Source organism: Brienomyrus brachyistius, chromosome 3, assembly GCF_023856365.1.
Source record: "Brienomyrus brachyistius isolate T26 chromosome 3, BBRACH_0.4, whole genome shotgun sequence".
Lineage (NCBI taxonomy): Eukaryota > Metazoa > Chordata > Actinopteri > Osteoglossiformes > Mormyridae > Brienomyrus > Brienomyrus brachyistius.
Window position 1 is genome coordinate 16,565,307 of NC_064535.1, and position 20,864 is coordinate 16,586,170.

A 20,864-nucleotide genomic window follows, 5' to 3' on the forward strand; every position below is an offset into this window, starting at 1 on the left:
CCATCAGGGTTGTGTTCTGGCATCCCTGCTGTTCTCCCAAGTACACCAAGAGCTGCACCTCCAGTCATCATTTTTAAGCTCCTGTAGTTTGCAGACCACACCACCTGCATTGGACTCATCTGTGGTGGGGATGAGTCCATGTACAGAAGGGAAATTCCTCATCTGGTGACCTGGTACAGCCAAAACATTCCAGAGCTCAATACTCTAAAGATAGTGGAGATGCTTCCTGGGCATCATAATCTCCCAGGATCTTAAGTGGGAGTTGAACATCAGTTCCCTCATCACAAAGCCCAACAGAGGATGTACTTCCTACAGTAGTTGAAGAAGTAAAACCTGCCAAGGACAATGATGGTACACTTCTACACAGCAATACAGTAAATAAGTCCATCCTCACCTGCTCCATCACCATCAGGTACGCTGCTTCCAGTGCCAAGGACAAGGGCAGACTGCAGCGTATCATCTGCTCTGCAAGGTGAAGGTGATTGAGCGCAATCTGCCATCCCTCCAGGACCTACACACCTCCATGATCCTGATTTGAGCAGGAAAGATTGTGGTCAACCCCTCTTTTTTGCACATCTATTTCATCTGTCTGTTCTACTGGGTATCATATATATTTTTATATTTCACTAGTCAGTATATCTCCTTTCCCATTGATTTTATATTTATTGATAGTATTGTACAGCTCTGCACTGTTTACACAATTTTATTATATCATTTCTATATCATTTGTTGTATGTGAATATATGCATGCATCAATACTGCCAAGACAAATTCCTAGTACATGAGGTTGTACCTGGCTAATAAAGTAAATTCTGATTCTGATTTAGTGAAATGACCTTCACCAACCCATTTTAGTTTTACCTGTTTCTGTGGTTTCAAACTTCAGTCTTACGAAATAAACCTCACACCTTAGAATATAAAACCTCAGCCTGTTCTTTCCCTAAAACAACGTGAAGCCATAATCACACTTGAAGGACATCCACTTTCTTGTGCATTTGAGCCTATAATGGACTGACGGGACAGTAAGGTGTGTTTCGTGTTTATATTTTAAAAATCATGTCTGAGCCTCCATCTGTGCAATCAAGAGCTTATACCTGCTGTCTCAGGATTTATTTTTGATATTTTTAATCTGTAAGCCGTTAAAACGTAAAGTGTATCTGTCAGGAGACATCAGCACTTTCAGGGTGGGGATTATCCAGTTGATGTGTAGAGGACAGGCTCTTTCTGAGCCTATAAAAGTACCAAAATACAGCGCTGACATCAGACACAGGCATTGCTTACACAGTATGTGACCTCTGCTCATTTGCCTTTTTTTCTAATGAAGCATATTATTATTACACAGTGTTTTTTCCCTTCTGGCAGAGAGGCCTCTGGTAAACATGACTGAATGATGTTTAGATGACATCTGACTAAACGCTCTTCTAAATCCCTGTTCCTCTAGCTTCCATGGAAATCTTCAGGGGGGGTTTGGTTCAACTGCTGACGCTGGCATGGATCCTGCATCTCGGCATGGCCCAGCACTGGTCATACGGCTGGCTGCCAGGAGGCAGGCGGAGTGTGGGTGATGCTGAAGCATCATTAAAGGTATGTCTTCTCATAGGAGATCACATGCTCATAATTTTTCTCAGTGCTGTGCCCAGCTTATTAAATGCATCTCTCATAAAAAAACAGCAATCTAAAATGGTACCGTTACAATATCTGTACCGTGAATATTCCCCATGTGCCGGGCCCACTGTCTCTTCTTACGCAAGTTGTTTTCTGCAGATGGATAGTGATGACTTAGTAAACACCTTTGAAGTAACCAGTCCTCTGGAAGCAGAGCAGCTGACTCCGTATCAGTTAGTACGTAACTTTCCACGTGATGCTACCTTGTTTATTGTCATTCTATGTACTGCACTGTTCGTCCTGAATTAGGCATCCTTGTTTCCTCAGGTGAGTGAAGACTCAAGTGATTTTGCCAAAAAACGAAAATGGATGCCACTAAAAAGAAAAATTTAAACAAATGTAAGTGTTTTAAAGGGAACATGGTGTAGTCGTGAATAATGAAGTGGACTCTATGGTGACCTCTGGCATGATTGTAACAGATAAGATGACTAGGCAGTTATTTGCCTCACCTCACCATTATTGCACTTTGCTTGTAAAATTATAATAAAAATTAAGTTGGCAATTGCTTAAAGAGTATGACTAATTTCTAAAACATGTAAATATTGTAGCAAAAATGCTGTTTCTGACATGACTTCTGTAAGTGGTGGACAGTTTGTCAGCATACCTAAATGTGTCATGCTCTTTGGGGAGTTTCAGACTTACAGATTAGTTGAATTCTCCTAATGTTACTGCTGCTTTGGTTATTAAGTACCTGTTGCATGTTTACCGCATAAGACATAACATTTCAATTCTATTAATTTGTAAGCAAATTGGTGAATGTCCCCCTACATTTACTATAACAATCTGACTTGGTCATGGTCCCCAACAACAGGACCAGCTCACAAGAGAGAGATAGACTAGGGGAAGGGTTGGAAAAACCAGGGAAAATAAAAAAGTGAGAGGGAGAACCAGAGAGTGAGAAGAAAGTAGACTGGGAGAGGGGAAAGCAGAGAGAGAAATACAGAAAAAAATGAATTCCTGACAGAACTGGAAGTTGGCTATTTGTATAGCAGCTCCCAATATTGTTGGTGCTAATCTGTGTGATTTTAAAACCCAGCAGTAGGTACTTTGTGGAGCATGTGACACCGTATTGAAGACAGAAATTAAAGCATGTGACTTAATTTTCAATTAATTCCTTCATGAAAACCTTTAAGGAGAGGCTTAATATGCATAACTGTAAAGCTGTACTCATAAATGTGCTGTAACATTTTGCAGATAAAAAATAATATACAGTATATAAATTACTGAATGGCGCTGTTAGGTTTGTCATATAAGCAGACAGTTAATATTGTTCTTATTTGTGTGAATTCATGGTTAACGTGCATCGTTCCTGATCGCTCTGATGCTTTTTTTTAGTATTTTACCTAGTTTTTATCGCTTTTCACGCAAGCAAAATAACTGGTTTAGTTATTTACAATAGTGCAACGCTTCTCAACATTGGAAATCATTGGCTTGTACTACGAAGCGGTTTTACTGGCTTATCGGGGTAACTTTGCGAGTGACTTGATGACGTGTGGTGTAACTTCGCGATTAACCCGTACAACGAAAGGTGGGTAGGTTTTAGTTGAGGCATGCTGCTATGGCAATTTATGATAAGTCTCAAACCTGTTTCAAAGCAGTTTTTGTTCTTGGTTAAGTCGAGATTTCTGCGTAAGGCAGTCCAATATGAGCACCACCCCTCCAACTACAATTTCTCCGAAGACAAAGCCAGCGTACCTGGATGATCTGTACGACATTGGCACGTGAATCGTGAGGGGCGCTCTCCACAGGGCGAGGGTTATGAGAGACTGCCTGAATCTGCTGGTATACCCGAACGATGATCTCCACGAAAGGTACAAATTTTCAATCGAGGGAATTCATTATCTTTGCCAGTTGCTTGGTCCAGAGATCTCTAATTCCACTCGCCGTAGCAATGATAAATGAGTTAAATATATAATTTTCTTAATCTATGAATACATTTTTCTTTTATCTATTATAAAATTTAGCCATGTCAGTGTAATATATCACAGCACTTTTTTATTGTTTGGCGCCATTTGAATTTATATCAGCAAATATTTAAGAGCCAATGACTGGATCATTACTACAGCTTATCAACGTTATGCAGCAATAACGTAAAGTCAGCGGGGTACCTGAATCTACTGAATGGCCAGGTTACACCTCAATCCATCAAAGAATTTTTTCTTCCCTGTTGTCAATACAGGATCTCCTTGACAAATTAACGCAAATCTGGATGAAAATAAAGGGTGAGATGTTGCATAAGCTTGTGGAAACAATGCCATGACAAATGTGCGCTATGATCAAAGTTAAAAGCGGTCCAACGAAAAATTCAAAAGGCGACTTTTTTTTAGGCCAGGCAGTGTGATTTACAATTAAATGCATTAATCGCGTATGAGAACCGAACTTTTATTTTGACACAATAAGCGGATGTAGCGAGCGGAAGTCCCCCCTTATCCTTGCTAGCTTCACACCGCTGTTACGCTAGGTAGCTTCACGGTACTCTGCTCCAGACCCAGATGAGTGACCGTAACCAGGTAGTGTAACGAGTGGCGGAGTCCGCGAGTAGGCGATGCGTCCCCGCCGTTTCTCCATGGTTGCATCAGAAATCGCATACTTCCACACTAAATAGTGTAGTAAAATATTCCATGATACATAATACTATATCCGAAACCATAGTACGCATCGTTTGGTACACAAAAAGTTCCCGGATGCCATTCTACAGCCGGTCAAAATATGAAGTGTGCGAAAACTGTAGTCTGTTCAATACCACAATCCTAGACTCTAAGGTTCATTGCGCGAACTTTTGAAGGAGGCAGCCTACAAAGGCTGCATAGACTGCGTAGCCTTTATAAATTGCATCCTTCGAATGATGTATTCCTTGAGTTCAAACACTGCCACGGAACGCTGGATTCTCACCAAAAACGCATTTCTAGGGTGTCAAATGGGACTGGTCTTATCGCGCTGCAGTCACACATTCGGTCTTCAAATGCAGCCGTTTTTATGCAGGATATCCATCATTAAAGGTGAAAGTCCAGCAATTCAAATTGAATATATTGCGTCTGGAAAGCGTATTAAGTTTTGTACCCGCGCACTAAGGAATAGCACAGTGATCATTGCCGTAGTGTGTGCCTTTTCTTCATTTGAGTGCGTAGTGTGTAATTTCTAAATGCAGCTCTTGTCTTTAGCCTTTGGAGCCGGTTTTAAAAGCACACTTTAGTTTACACATTGAGTGTAAGCGTTTTAAATGGACCGTACTCATTTCCTAAATACGCAGTGGTTAGAGAAAGGTCTGTTCCGCTTAAACTATGCCGTGTTTTCCGCTTGGTTTTATGTAATTGTCAAGCAGGGTATTGTGTTCCTTACTTCGCAGTAAAATATTAAGTACGGTTACACTAAGCTCTTGGTTTGTGCGTTTACCACTGCCTGAACCGATCGGAGCGTCTTTACCTCCGTGGATTTTGTTGGCTGGGGGCCTTCAGCCTTGTTATTGTACTACCCGGTTACGTGCCTGATAGGTAATAAAAGTTAGGGGCTAGGGGTTAAACCCGTAATTGTGCTAGAATTTTATATTATCAAAATGAATAATACAAGTATACAAAAAAAGACGAAGCTGTATTAGGTTTAAATTAGTAGATAGTATGGGCACAAGCATTTTAAACTGACAAAACACCACTGATATTTACACATTCCTATGCTTTTTGTTTGTTTTTTTTTGTTGTCCTTCCCTCAACTGTGCAATTCACACAGCCTGAAAGAGTTTAACCAAAAATTGATTTTCATAATGTTACACATCAAATGAGTCCACATATGCAGCACCTTAGTGCTTTCTGGATGTGTCTTGGTATTTTGGAGGGAGGATGAAAAGATTGATGTTATGTTGTGTTGCAGATCTTCCATCACCTACCTATCCATCTCTCTAGAATGTTGATAAATGCCATGTAGGTCTATTCTTGGATTTCCTGGGGCAGTTGCTTCTCAACCTTTTGTAAATTATTAGATCCCCTTTAGGATTTCCATACAGCATCCCAGGAATAATTGTGAATCCTCTCTCCGTGTACCTCTTCAGCTGAGCTGGGACTAATGTAGCATTCTCATTTGTATATTTTTACTCTAGTATTTATTTTAGAGCAGCATCTTTGTACTATTAGCTTTAAAAAGGTAGTCAAACTGAAAACCACAGTTTTTTTGAATGTCAGATGGCATTTATTAAAGTTATAAAATATTGCAAAGGGGGACTTCTCACTGGGTGTTTTCTGTGTGTTGGGAAAAATGTTTTCTCTTACTGCTGACATCTTTTCATAGTGGGCTCTGTTACGACTGCTAGGAGGTACTCTAATATTAGAATCTCCTCGGGTTAGTCCTAGCACTCAGCATCAATGATTTAATGCTACAAAAACATTCTGACCATTGTCTAGAAATGCCATATTGAGAAGCCGTTGGGGAATATTATTGCCCATGCGTGTGATTGTTTTCTGTCTTTTTTTGCTATACGACAGAATATTGTTCGTACACACCACAGTGTCATGCTGTAGTATGTGGTTGTTGCATCCATAGAGATTTAGGAGTATTTCTCGTATTGTGTCATGTATCAAGTGCTGAGCAGCTGTGTTGGCATACTTTTTATTTTGCTGTTTACTGTTAACTGTGGTTATTCATATGTGAAGGTCCTGGATAACTCCGACACGTGCATTTTATGTTTTTACTGCATCTGCTTTAGTACATTTTCCATCCAGTTTTAAGAGTAAGCTCTGTATTCTCAAAGCACAAACCTTATAATTCAGGTAAATATTACCCTTGTCATTGTGGATAATGGGAGTGTACTGGATAACAGGTGTCATTCCCAGGCCATGAAGTTTAGGATGTTATTAATGATCCTTAGAAAGCGGAGGGTGGATTTTAGAGTGAATACTAGGGCTGCGCGATTTGGGGAAAATATCTAATCGCGATTTTACTGACAGACATTGCGATTACGATTTGCGATTTAAATTTTTTTATGTCAAGCTTAAGTTCAATATTCAGTGTGTAGTCATTTTAAAACATATGACACAGCATGAGATACCATCAATATTAACTGGTCTATATTCTAATGCAAGGATGAGAATTTAAATAAAGTGTCAGGTTAAATAAAGTAATAATGAAAACAATTGCAGCAAAAAGGAAAATAGCAACCTTGCAGGTACCGCTGATTACCCCCTAATAACACTAGAACCGCCTTTTCCCACGCCAATGAACAAGCAAGAACTACTTCGGTGTATGCAGCCGTTTTGTTTGCGCTAATGTGTTATTAGTGTTAATAACAGCAGCTAACACTCAAAAAGCCCTAATGTTCATTAGAGTGGCTGTTCTGTCCGTAAAGCTGGAAATTTTTAAACGTAGTATGCATTTTATAAATTGTTGAATAAATAGAAGTCGTTTATTGGTGATTTCATGTTGGTCGAAGTTTCTGCTTTTTAACAACTGCATACTGTTATTTTTCTATACAAATCAATTCAGGTGAAACAAAAAAATGTACGTGTTCAGGATTGCAAACTTAGACTTTCACGCAGGAAATCTTACGGCAAATCTATATTCCATTCTGAACTTAAAATTAGCTGCATCAAAAACGTTACTGCAGTTTGCAAACTGTTTTCAAGGTAATAAAACTTACATACATGTAAATGTATGTGCAGAAGATAACAGAAAATCTCACTCCATACAGCTGACCAAAGTTGCCAACCCTGCATTTAAGTAAAATGCCGTTTTCGACTGAAGCAGCTTATCATTCCTTTGCTTTGTTACTTGGACAAATACAAAATGAATGAATAAACATTATATGTGTCTCTTTGTGTCTTTTTGGACTGCATTTTTTACATAAGACCCTGTGCCCATACCCAACTGTAATAGCGATTAAAGCGATCTATTCTTTTAGTATTTATGTTAAAGCAAGGCTTTTATTTTATCACTGTTGTGGGATTAAGATTAATCTTTGGAAATACTTAAATTAATAAGCACAAAAACATGTGACATAAACACGACTGTAATATGGGGTGTTATGGCTGTTTTGGGGGTCACTGACTCCACTGCTGTGAGAATGACTGACTGTCTCGTTGTTTTGATGGGTTAGCGGTATCCTAATGCTATTGCCTATTAACAAACACAAAAGGTATGATACGCTGAAGTATATCAACGCTGGTGTTTAAAAGGAGCTCGCCGGTTCTGTTCATCAATAGGACCTTTCTGAAACAATCTCGGACCATGAAATAGGAAGACAATTCACTTATAGCTCAGTAGCGGAATCAGTATTTTTCCGCACCTGGAATGTAACATTTTCCTTGGGTTTCACGTGTTTGCTGTTTGTGGGCCTATACGCCTACTTGGGCCACTTCTGATTGGTGAGCATGACTGGCTCGCGAGAACCACGGCGCTGGTGATTGGTGAGAATAAGTGTCACACAGGGAGCACGGCATGAATTTGTAAAACTATTCTCACAGCAGTTTTAAACCCTTTCAACGTTGAAATCAATAAATCGTCCAGCCCTAGTGAACACTGAAGCTGTTCTTACCCTGTTGCAGTATGTTTATGCATCCTAGATAGTGTAGCTCTGTGTGTTAGTAAAACTAGTTGGGTCAGTTTCATCATACATTCTTCTCCAGATGAAGAGGCCGAATCCCTGCACGCTAAAGATGGTAGCGTTGCTGACTCCCCTGGGGAGGATTGAAGTTAGTGGCTGTGAAGCTGGAGTCCACAATATCAGCATCCAGTCAGATGGGACCCTTGATGAGCGGTGAGTGGGAAAATCTTTACAGTCTAGTTAAATGGTAAATGGGCTGCATTTATATAGTGCTTTTCTACTCCTACGAGTACTCAAAGCGCTTTACATTTCATGCCTCACATTCACCCATCCACACACTCATTCACACACCGGTGGCAGAGGCTGCCATGCAAGGTGCCAATGTTTGATGTCAGCTCAGCTGACTGGGCCTGTCTAAACAACACAAATAAATCATTGGCAGCCTCATCTACCTTCCTGTTGCACCTTTCATTCAGTTGTCTCCCTGACATGGTATCTCGGTGGTGCCTGCTTTGATGCACCCTGTTTTTCGTCTTTTTAGCTGCTGCTTGTTGCTCTGATGCCACCAGAACTTACCATATGCTCAGCGTGAGACAGATGGGAAGCAAATGCCACCCTGTGCAGCTGTCGCGCTGAACCTGCTCGGCTAGTGGTGCTCTGCTATCATAATTAGCTTAGGCTTTGGCTTAATTAACTCTCTACCTGGGTATGCATAACAATGGCAAAGCACAAATGGCTCATTCACACCACTCTCCCCTTGTGCCTTGGCTGTCTTTAGCCGTAACTTCTTGGTGCTCAATCCGGCAAGATTGTCGTATACCGTAAGATTTTACCCACAAGCCAGATAAGGCTGCAACAATTGGCACAAATGATTCTGGCAGTGAACAAGTCTTAAGAATATTAGTTTTGAGTTTAAAGTGTAAACAATGAAACTAAAATAGTATTTGCGTAGTTCATGCTGTTGCTGAAAGGGAAGCCTATGAGCAGTTCTTTTATGGCTTTTTTTTTAAATCTGATGGTATATGGCTATCCCATTCCAGACTGCTTGTGCTGCCATGAGTAATTCACACAGCTTTCATAACCCTTTTTCGAAAGGCGCTGTTAATGAGATTTTGGAAGCTATGCCAGTCGGCCATACAGTCAGGCATCATGCCTCTAGCCGTGCAGTGTTGCATTTCAGACTGGGAGCTTCTGCAGGGGAGGCAGCCACGTCCTGTCTGTCTGATGGTAGTATGGCGAGAACCTTTTCTTAGGAGAACCCCGACTGATACTTGGCTTCCTTTGGGCCGACACAAAGCACGTTTATGCAGTTTTACTGTTAATTTATGGAAACGGACCAGCTATTGGAGATACTTTTATTGAATGTAACTTAAAGATTTATTTCTGGACAAGTATTATAAATGCATATTAACATTGTGTCAATGGAATTTAATATTAGTGAAAATATTACAAACAACAACAAATTTATTTTTGTATAGCGCATTATCACAGCATTACATCGTCTCAAAGCGCTTTACAGCATCCGCACCCAAAGCCCCCAGTGAACAAGCCAAATGCGACAGTGGCAAGGAAAAACTCCCAAGAAGGAAGAAACCTTGGGAGGGACCAGACTCAAAGGGGGAGCCCCTCCTCCAGGGGCCAGCAGGGATAGTCAAATAGGAGAGATGGTTAAGTGCCAGAGATGGTTAAGTGCCAAGTCATGCTGTCCAAGTCATGAGATTTGAGAAATAACTGGACAGCAGAGAGGTGATGACAAGCCAGTGCCAAGTCTTCTTCCAATCGCCAGGCAACTAAAGATAAGGCAGCAGATCATATATGAAAGATGACACAGGCAGAACGGTGAGCTGGATGCAGGGACGTCACTGGTGGTGGCGACGTCACATGTAGTAGGGTATGCCGGACATCTTGATCAATTGAGGTCTCCAGGCATCACCCCCCAGGAGGAGTAGGGGAAATAAAATGTACAATTAGGCAAAGTAGGGGAGGCTATTGGCAGTGCTAAAAGCTAGGTGAGTGCAATGTGCAAGCTCCGGCAGATATGGCTATGGCAGCATCAGTAGGAGGGAGAGGCAAGTGGGAATGCAGGCATGGGGAGTCCCTGAAATGTCAGCACTCCAATTCCACAAGGGGGCGTGAAGCTAGAGTGACAGCACTGACAGTCCAGTTTATCCAAAGCCAATGGCACCGATCCCCACCCAGCTCTACACCTCACACTACAGGTCTGACTGGGAGTGAGGAGTTAGCTAGAGCTAGAACTAGTGTTCCTATACTCTAAACTAAACAGGTGTGTTTTTAGTCTAGACTTGAATATTGAGAGTGAGCCTGAAACCCGCACATCCGGTGGAAGACCATTCCACAGCTGAGGAGCTCTGTAGGAGAAAGCTCTGCAGCCTGCCGTAGCTCTGTCTACCCTAGGCACTAACAGAACATATTACTGATATAAAGTAGGTATGACAGCGGGAAAAATGGTAATAATTACTAAATGTGTCGTATTTTAATATATTTTAACATTACTGCGCTAATGATGTGTTTACAAAATCCTCCTGTAACTGTTATATTTTATTAAGAAATTCCCTTTAGCAGAATGTTTTGCACCTTCCTCACAGGCTCCCAGATGAAACATATTTAAGCCTGTGTCCCATCTGTGAATTCTTTTCTTTTAATTTCCTCCAGTCTCTGGGGGATGTGGCATAATCACGATGGCTCCCTTATCAGCCATATAAGCAGAGAGGGGGTTCTGCACTTCAGATCTGGCAGCTTTTCCCCCCTTCTCCTCTGTGTTTTGATGTAGGCTTTGTGTAAAGAGCTCTAAGGATGGGTGTCACCCTCTGCATTAAGATCTTTTCATTGGTGCAGGTTCTCCAATCATCTGTTTGGTTGGTTTTTCGCCAGCTGGTAATCTTACCCTATATTAAACACAACAGAATGCCTGCTAATGCTTGGCATCTCTTATACATGGCCAGTACCTCACCAAGAAGTAACGTGTTTGACCCTGCTGAGAATCTCCTGGAGAGAAGGGACACAAAGACACAACTTGTCCTTTTTATAAAAGCATTGAATAAATGTGAATCTCACAGGCTTTGAGAAAAGTTCTTGCACTAACCAGGCTGAAGTTTCCTATCACTAATTGAAAAGCTGTGACACTTTGCTTATTTCAGCTTTTTGTTCAGCTGGATAAAGTTAGCAAAATTAACACTTTTAGAATGCATTGAAAAATACATATTCATTTGAAATGCAGAATACATCTACATTTAAACAGGATATACTGGGGAAAAGGAGACTTATTTTAGTGAGGGGAATTTAAATCATTGGCTAAAATGCACAGGCACATATGGCTAAATAGCATTATCCATTGCCAATAAATCAAATTTCCAGAGTGTTTGCAGTAAATAAGCATTTGTTCTATTTCTGTTAATTATATAGGACTGTAGTTAGGGGTATGGAGCAAGAGTGATGGCGGTGTTGGGGAGCCACTGGGGTCGGGGTTAGTGGGAGATGTGGGGTTGGGGTTAAAGGGGCAAGCGCAATGGTGGGATTATCATGTAACTCTCAGAAAATCTTAGGATTCAGTATTGTGGTCTGGTCTGAGAGCATGCATCGTTAAAAGCTCATTGAAGGAAAGCCAGCTCCCGAGAAGCTCTGTGATGTAGGTTGTGTTCACTATATCGGCATTTTAGTAGTGCTACAGACAGAGATTTGATTTAAACGTAAAGTAAGTTCATCGCTCACTGTTGTGTGTGAGTGCCGTTTCTTAAACCTGATGTGCAGGAATCTGATGAGGCTGCCCCAGTGTCCATTATATTAAATTTTAGTAGAGCAATGTTTGCAAGATGCATTTCTAATGACATTAAAGTAATGCCAGACACCAGACATTTTTCTAATATTTAGTATGCGGGTGTGTGAAACAATATCGGTCACCATTATTATGTACACTGAACAAAAATATAAACGCAACACTTTTGTTTTTGCTCCCATTTTTCATGAGATGGACTTAAAGATCTACAATTCATTCCAGATACACAATATTACCATTTCTCTCAAACATTTCTCACAAATCAGTCTAAATGTGTGATAGTGGCACTTCTGCTTTGCTGAGATAATCCATCCCACCTCACAGGTGTGCCACATCAAGATGCTGATCTGACATCATGGGTAGTGCACAGGTGTACCTTATACTGCCCACAATAAAAGGCCACCCTGGAATGTGCAGTTTTGTCTCACAGCAAAATGCCACAGATGCCACAAGCATTGAGGGAGCGTGCAATTGGCATGCGGACAGCAGGAATGTCAACCAGATCTGTTGCTCGTGCATTGAATGTTCATTTCTCAACCATAAGCCGTCTCCAAAGGCGTTTCAGAGAATATGGCAGTACATCCAACCGGCCTCACAACCGCAGACCACGTGTAACCACACCAGCCCAGGACCTCCACATCCAGCAGGTTCACCTCCAAGATCGTCTGAGACCAGCCACTCAGACAGATAATGCACGGCCCCATGTTGCAAGGATCTGTACACAGTTCTTGGAAGCTGAAAATGTCCCAGTTCTTGCATGGCCAGCATACTCACCGGACATGTCACCCGTTGAGCATGTTTGGGATGTGCTTGACCGGCGTATACGACAGCGTGTACCAGTTCCCACTAATATCCAACAACTTCGCACAGCCATTGAAGAGGAGTGGACCAACATTCCACAGGCCACAATTGACAATCTGATAAACTCTATGCGAAGAAGATGTGTTGCATTGCATGAGGCAAATGGTGGTCACACCAGATACTGACCGGTTCTGAGTCCCCAGACCCCCAATAAAGCAAAAAACTGCACATTCCAGGGTGGCCTTTTATTGTGGGCAGTATAAGGTACACCTGTGCACTACCCATGATGTCAGATCAGCATCTTGATGTGGCACACCTGTGAGGTGGGATGGATTATCTCAGCAAAGCAGAAGTGCTCACTATCACACATTTAGACTGATTTGTGAGAAATGTTTGAGAGAAATGGTAATATTGTGTATCTGGAATGAATTGTAGGTCTTTAAGTCCATCTCATGAAAAATGGGAGCAGAAACAAGAGTGTTGCGTTTATATTTTTGTTCAGTATATAACCAGGGAATTATCGGCAGTAACTGTCAATTAATCTTTAACCAATACAATTGGTACATCTTTACCAATGATTAAAATTGTGTCTGAAATAGCACAGAGGTCCTGTGAGTGCAAAAAACCCCACAGGTTTTTATTGTCTGTGTGCTTCCTCAGGCCTTCTGGCTGCATGCTGGTGGACACCCTGGAGAATGTGCCCTCAGAGCTGCAGGTTTGTGTAGACTGGCTGCTATCCTACTTCCAGAATCCACGGTCCCTACAAAAAGGGGACATGCCAGCCCTGCACCATGCCATCCTGCTGGAAGGTGGGTAACAGCACTGACTGCTTATCAGCACTGAAATGGGAGGCTTCACCTGGAGCCTTATCCTGGGCCTTCTGGCAGGGAGAACCAAAGGGGGGGCAGCTTAGGGTCCTTATGTCATTTAATTTTTTTAGTGTTTTTAAAGTTACTGCATAGTTAGTTCATATTTATTGTTCAGCAAAATATATTCAGACTAGAACATGAGCAAGTTTCTTGCAGTGCTGTACCTCTTTTCACTGTAGTGATTAAATCATTAGTGAGTTAATGGTTTATGTGAAAAATGATATGGGAGAAGCTGTCTGTAATGTATGTGAGACGAGGTGAAGTAAGGTTGCTCAAAAACCAGGATTACAGTGCCTTAGTAGAGGGCACAGCCACCTGAAAAAGGTGCTCTGCTACAGCATGGCTATGCAGAAACACACCAGGAGCAATTAGGATGGTAGCCCTCGCTCTGATACAGCTGCTCCCAGCACTGTAGGTTATGACTGAAAACTTTATGGTTTTAATGAAGTCGTCAGAATTTGTGCAGTTCTTTATTAGGTCCTGCTCACAATGGGATTCTCCCTTTCTTTAGCCAGGAGTTATAAATACTCGTTGGGCTGTCATAGTAGGGTGACTGTTATAAAAATGTGATTCATGATTTCATCCATTTCTTTTATTGATTTGCAGATAGTTGTCTTATAAGATGAGTTATGTTTTCTTTCTTCCAGTTTCAGCCAGATAACTAGGTTCAGAGTCTGCCACGCATGTGTGCCGCACGTTAACCCTCTGGAGTCAACGATGCCGCGTATCTTTCTCGTGTAATTCATAACACGCTGAAATCCATCCATCCATCCATTTTCCAAACCGCTTATCCTACTGGGTTGTGGGGGGTCCGGAGCCTATCCCGGAAGCAATGGGCACGAGGCTGGGAACAACCCAGGATGGGGGGCCAGCCCATCGCAGGGCACAGTCACACACCATTCACTCACACATGCACGCCTATGGGCAATTTAGCAACTCCAATTAGCCTCAGCATGTTTTTTGGACTGTGGGGGGAAACCGGAGTACCTGGAGGAAACCCCTTGACGACATGGGGAGAACATGCAAACTCCACACACATGTGACCCAGGCGGAGACTCGAATCCGGGTCCCAGAGGTGTGAGGCAACAGTACTCACCACTGGACCACCATACCGCCCCTATGTTATTTAGTAATTAATTTTATTTTTATTATATGTAGACTATGCATATAAGCCCAATATTAGCACACTCATCTGATATTGTGCATCCCCCTGCCCTCAGACACCTTCACCAGCCGAGTGCTCCACACACTTCTGAGATATGTGAAGATTGGGGAGACCGTTTCTTACAAGCGTCTCGCAGAAATGGCTGGAAACATCCGGGCGGCCAGGGCGGTCGGCGGAGCCATGCGCCGAAACCCAGTGAGTAAGCTACAAGAATAAGTGACACGAGTGAACAGCCATTCCGGTTCACAGTCCTTAGAGATTGAAGGAAATACGTTCCTTACACCTGCAGCGGCTGTTTAGAAAAATTTAAAGGAGAACAAGGAAAACTTGTGGTTAAATGAAAGCATTTTTCATAAAGCTTTATAAGAGGTGTGGAAACATTAAAGGGTGATGAGATTATTATGAACAATAACATTTACAAACCTTTGTGATGCATTCCACTTTAGCAGTCAGATTATGACAAGGATAAAGATGCTGAATCTTTGGGTCGTCTTTGCTATGTACTAGCTCTGCACAGAGCACCAGATTCCTGGGTCCCTCTGTTAAATTGCAGCACATAATTTCATGCTCCATGTTGATCTTGGGGAACAAGGTATCACTACTCATTTGATGAAAGTTGGACTGCAATTCAAAGTAAAGGAATGCATGCTGTCTTTATAAAAATCTGTAAAATGCGAGACACTGACTGTTGGCCAGCGAGCCAACACCATTTATCACAAAGTGCTTAGGTCCCATGGTAAACTCAAATTTTGTTGTAAAAAATGTTGTAAAGTCATTGCAGCCTGTGGCCTATGGGTGAAACAATACAATGCTAGACATTAAATATATGCAGCAGCCCTGTGTCTATAATTTTGAAATGTCTGGTATGTTACCTTTACTTGCTGTTTGCTGTTTTACACTCACCAGTGATAATCACACCCGTTTTCATACAAAGTCCCCCGGCTCACCAACATCAACATATGTGTCTCCCATTCCAGGTTCCCCTGCTCATCCCATGTCATCGTGTGATCTCCAGTGACAGGCAGCCGGGAAATTACATGGGCGGAAAGGGCAACCACATGAAATGCTGGCTACTGGCTCATGAGAGAGCTGGCGGCTGGGACAGTCCACCTCCCCAGGGTGGGACGGGGGTGAGGCGCAGTTGTGATTCTGCTAATAGACCAGGCCTGAAAGATTGCTCAGAGCTGCTGGGGGGCAGTCGTAGGAGTGATGTGAACACAGAGGAAATGAATCAGAAGTGAAGTATGTCACTGCCTCTATATTAAAGAAGCTGTTTATGTCCTGCAGGATGGAGCTTATGCTCACTCTCCCACTTTGCGTTTTATGAGGGATTGAATCCCACACAACGGGCCTGTCCCTATGCTTAGTCAGGTGTTGTTCTGTTTGAAAGTGTGAAGAGTTAACTGCAGTAATGGATGGGACTGTCTCTGCAAAATCTGTAATGCATTAGAGCATTAGAATCTGGATTTCCTGATCTTTGTCAAAATACCAGCTTGGGACAAAGGGTCACACACAAGACCAGTAGATCGTATGTTAGTACTGATGGTAACATACAGTAAGGTTACCATGGTATTTTAAAACTAATATTTTACTAAGCAGCAACAGATTCTCCTCATGATAAACAAAGAACCAACACAATTGAGCCAAAATTTGTTTGAAAATAAAATTTTCTCCACTGGAATGTTCTGGAAGTTTTCTTTGACTTGGGAAAGACATTTGAGCCTAAATAAATTTTGATGCAGAATACACAGAGTGCCTGTGATTGCTGACTGCATCCAGGAGATCAATGGATTGAGTCTCTTTATTTTCATTTGTACATTTTTTCCCATTTCTCATGTTATTTGCTTCTGTTGTCTCCATTTATTTTTTATTTAGTGTATCGAAAATGTGTAAATGGAAACATAGATTCCTTTAAGCATAAAAATATAATCTGCGGTTCTGTTCAGTGACCACCACAATTTTTGGCATCCTTCGTAAAGATTTGTAAAAGGGGTTAGAAATAAATCAGCCTTTCAGTGAAGTAAGCTTTATCTCACACTGAAAAAAATTCATCCAACCTTTCATTGAAATACATTTTGTTCCAAAAAAAAAAAAACAATCCTTCATCAAGAAATAACAATTTTCTAATAAAAACACATTTGCCATGATTGTTGGCACCCCTGGAAATGATAGTGTACACAATATAACTGAAACATATTTCCCCTGTAAATTGTATGTCTTTGAGTTGAGTGATTAGGAACCTTCAAGCTGTAATCCATGACTTCGTGACTAACTCGGGTACAATTATGAGGTGACAGAGCCCAAATTCCCTTAGTCACCCAACAACATAGGAAACATAAGAGAAAATACAGACCAAATGAGGGAGAAGTGTGTTGACAAACATAAGTCAGGGAATGGGTATTAAAAAATAGCTACTCCCCTGAAAATGGCCATTTCTACGGTTATGGCAATAAAAAAAAAGTGGACAACAACTTAATACTTTAAGATGCCCCTTTGGGTCATACGTCTATGTCATACGTCTGTGAATAGCTTTCCAAATAACTACTGAATGTAACAAGGAGCAATATATATTTCTAATTGTGAACTGCCTGTTACGGCAGCAGTTGCCATAGGTTGAGCAAGGACAGGAATTGGGGTATAATGATTGTGTTTCAGAAAGTGTTTCTGGGGTGTGTCACCAGCTTCAACGATGGGCATGTAACACATTGGAGTTTCAGGAGTATCCATGTGCTGGGTGGTCTGCATAAGGCTGCTGTTTGTCTTTGCAGCCTTTTCTAATTACTAGACCCCGCACCGGAGCAATCGCCTCCACCGACAGAGACTGCGCCCAAGCAACCGCCCTCCTGCTCTGACACGCCCGGAGACGCGCGCCCTAGGAGGGGGGTTTCAAAGGGCAAACGGCCGCCTCTACCGGCGATTCCAGCATCCCCGCAGTCACCTCAGCGGCAACCGCCTCCGCTGCCGGCGCAGCCGCTTCCACTGCGGGCACAGCCGCCTCCTCTGCCGCCTGCTGCACCTGAGCAGGCACTTCCTCTGCCAGTGGCCCAGGCTCCCGAGCAGGCGCACCTATGACCGCCTGCGCAGCCGCTTCCGCTGCCGGCGCAGCCGCCTCCGCTGCCGGCGCAACCTTCCACACCACCGCCTGCTGCTCCTGAGCAGGCGCTTGCCTTGCCCGAGGACCAGATTCCTGAACAGACACATCCCCGGTCTGCAGCGCCCACGCCTGAGGCGCTCCCTCTGCCGGCAGCCCCCTCGCCCACACCCGAGGCGCGTTCTGTGTATTCCCTGCCTGTGGCTCCTGAGATTCCTGATCCTGACCCCACTCCTATCCCTTTGGCCCCAGTTCCCGAGGAGGTCCCAAAGGACTCCATCGAAGCTCCTCCCTCTTCGGAGGTGGAGGAGCTTGAATGGCACCCCTCGGGGACCTTGCTGGCAACCCCGTCACCTTCACCCCGACAAGCCCGACCCCGGTCGTGGGTCCTTATGTCTGTGTCCCATAAGGGGAGAGGACACAGACGCTGGGCTAGGGTCCCTCCCGCCCTGCCCCCTGGCTCGCCCTCGCTCGCCTGCGCTGGGCCTCAGGGGGCGCCTGCGGGTCCTGGTCCTCCAGGTCGGCAATCGCCTGCAAGTTCCCCTCCGCAACCTCTTCGCCCTGCCTCGCTCCCTCCGCCGGGCCCTCAGCGGTTGCCTGCGGGTTCCCCAACGACGGCTCCCCAGTCGCCTGCGGGTCCCCCTGCTCGGGCGTGTATTTATGGAAAGAAAGAATTTATGGAAATCTTGGTAAACACAGATCAAAGAATAAGTAGCCTATAGAATTAGGATAATAAAAGCCTATCGATTCTTAAAAATGCATTTATTTTCATAATACCAAAGTCACAATGTAATAAGGGGGTCTGTGTGTAAATATAGGTTTGAATTATAAAAGTCGTTCGATTCACTCAAACGAACGTTACTAGACCTCTACTTAAAGTAGTAATTTTAACACTTCAACGGTGTGATATCAAATATGATGTGTGTTCTCAACATAAAAAATTTATTATTGAGGGAAATTGTGTCATGATATGCTTATACAAATCATTTTAGACATTGGCTATAATTAAATATTCGTTTTGCATAATTCCTACGTTTTAAGAACGGTCCGGACGAGTTTCGATTTTGGTTTTGTTATTGTGGGTTTCAAAATAAAGTTTAGTTTAGAATAGGACCAGCGTTGTAAACTCGGTATGTCATATTTACCGTAAAGCCGTGAACACAATTTTACGTTTGATGTTAACTGTTTTATCTGCATTATCACACTGTGATTCCCGTATAAATTTACAAAAACATGACTCTGTTTAATATTTTAATTTTCATCAGTGGGTTTGCTCCTAATTAAACAATAATGCTAATAACAATTTTATTGTATTTCGTTCAACACCGCATGTCAGTTTTGAAAAAATTATTTAATCAGGAAAAAACAGCAACAGAGGGGTATATATAGTGTGACGACGAAGTGATATTGTTCGATTGGGATTTTCGATTTATGTATTTATTCATGTAGACCTCAGACACGTAGATATGTTGCGAATCAGGTGAGTAGGTGAGCTGTGTTGGGTACATACAGTGACTGCAAACACTACGTCCAGCACCTCATCCAGTGCTTGGACGTCCAGCACCTCATACTTGTAACTTATTACAGATTGAGGTTTGTTGTTGTATATAATTGAGAATGTGGATTCCCAGTCATTTCCATGAGGTTAGGCTTTGCACAGAGTATGTTCTCATTTCTCAGTTGGGTGTGAACTATATTAAGAAATGACAGCAGCGATTATACCAATGAAATCCTGACATCCATCTCTGTCGATGTGTGACAGAATTAAACTGTTCAACTGTGTGACAGTTTTCAGTTGGTCACAGAGCATGGGAGAGCTTCAGCATTTCATTCCCTCTCCTGTTCCTGTGCTGTGGCCCCTGCTGAGGGTTCATGTTATTGTCATGTTCGTGTCTGTTCCACTTTTAATTGTGGAGGGCTATTCTGCTATGGTGTATGTCGTAATAATTGAATAAAAATTAAACCAAATTCATAATTAGATCATAGGTGTGATGAAATGTGACACAGGATGGAAGCAGCCGAATGAAAGCTGAGGTGTTCAGAGGCATCATGTCTGCTCAAATCCAGCGAAACTGATTGGGCGGCGTTTCATAATACAGATGGACAATGACCCAAAACACACAGCAAAAGCAACCCAGGACTTTATTAAAGCAAAGAAGTGGAATATTGTCGAATGGCCAAGTCAGTTACCTGATCTCAACCCCACTGAGCATGCATTTGGCTTAGTAAAGACTAAACTACAGACAGAAAGACCCTCAAATAAACAGCAGCTGAAAGCTGCTGCAGTAACGGCCTGGTAGAGCATTAAAAAGGAGGAAACCCAGCATCTGGTCATGTCCAAGAGTTCAAGACTTCAGGCAGACTTTGCCTGCAGAGGGTTTTCAACTAAGTATTAGAATTGAATATTTTATTTACAGTTATATTAATTTGTCCAATTACTTATGAGCCTCTGAAAGGAGGAGATTGTGTAGAAAAATTACACATTTTTATGCAGTGTTTTTGTTCTACCCACTGAATTAAAGCTGAAAGTCTGCACTTCAACTGCATCTCACTTGTTTCTTCTAAAATTTATTGTGGTAAGGTATAGAATTTAAAAATTGAAAAACGTTGTCTCTGTCCAAATATTTATGGTCTTGACTGTAGCAGATGCTACTACTGTGTCATAGAGTGTCCTTAACAGTGTCCTGCACACGTTGAAAAACCTCAGTCTTCCCAGCAGGTGGAGATGACTTTGTTGTACAGGGCATCTGTATTGTGTGACCAGAAGGAGTCACAGTGCGGTGGAAGTCAATCACCATCTCCTTTGTCTTATTAGAATTATCTGGAAGTGGTTCTTTCCATACCATTAAACAAAGTTGGTGATGACCTCCCTGCATTCCAATTTGTTCCCTTTTCATATGCATCCAACAATGGCTGTATAATCAGAGACCTTCTGGAGGTGACAGTTGTCCGTC

The 20,864-nt window shown here is 42.4% G+C and overlaps 1 protein-coding gene across 4 annotated transcripts; it reads left to right on the top strand.

Annotated features, from left to right (window-relative positions):
- The first annotated feature begins 3,271 nt into the window (after nucleotides 1-3,271).
- Nucleotides 3,272-19,885, top strand: mgmt (O-6-methylguanine-DNA methyltransferase). 4 transcript variants are annotated; one of them, XM_049009090.1, is made up of 6 exons: nucleotides 4,087-4,175; nucleotides 8,274-8,404; nucleotides 13,446-13,594; nucleotides 14,875-15,014; nucleotides 15,797-15,949; nucleotides 17,588-19,885. In XM_049009090.1, exons 1-6 carry the CDS (start codon nucleotides 4,158-4,160, stop codon nucleotides 17,669-17,671), a joined length of 675 nt encoding a protein of 224 aa, XP_048865047.1. In that variant the 5' UTR covers nucleotides 4,087-4,157; the 3' UTR covers nucleotides 17,672-19,885. The 4 variants fall into 4 exon arrangements, with proteins under 4 accessions (XP_048865045.1, XP_048865047.1, XP_048865043.1 ...); XM_049009088.1 differs by lacking the exons at nucleotides 4,087-4,175; nucleotides 17,588-19,885 and adding an exon at nucleotides 3,272-3,476 and having other exon boundaries at nucleotides 15,797-16,600; XM_049009086.1 differs by lacking the exon at nucleotides 17,588-19,885 and having other exon boundaries at nucleotides 15,797-16,600.
- Nucleotides 19,886-20,864: the final 979 nt, after the last annotated feature.

Excerpts from the sequence above, each read along its gene's own strand:
- mgmt (XM_049009086.1), top strand. Across the intron at positions 8,405-13,445 it reads GATGGGACCCTTGATGAGCG|GCCTTCTGGCTGCATGCTGG; the intron begins GTGAGTGGGAAA and ends GTGCTTCCTCAG. Across the intron at positions 15,015-15,796 it reads GAGCCATGCGCCGAAACCCA|GTTCCCCTGCTCATCCCATG; the intron begins GTGAGTAAGCTA and ends CTCCCATTCCAG.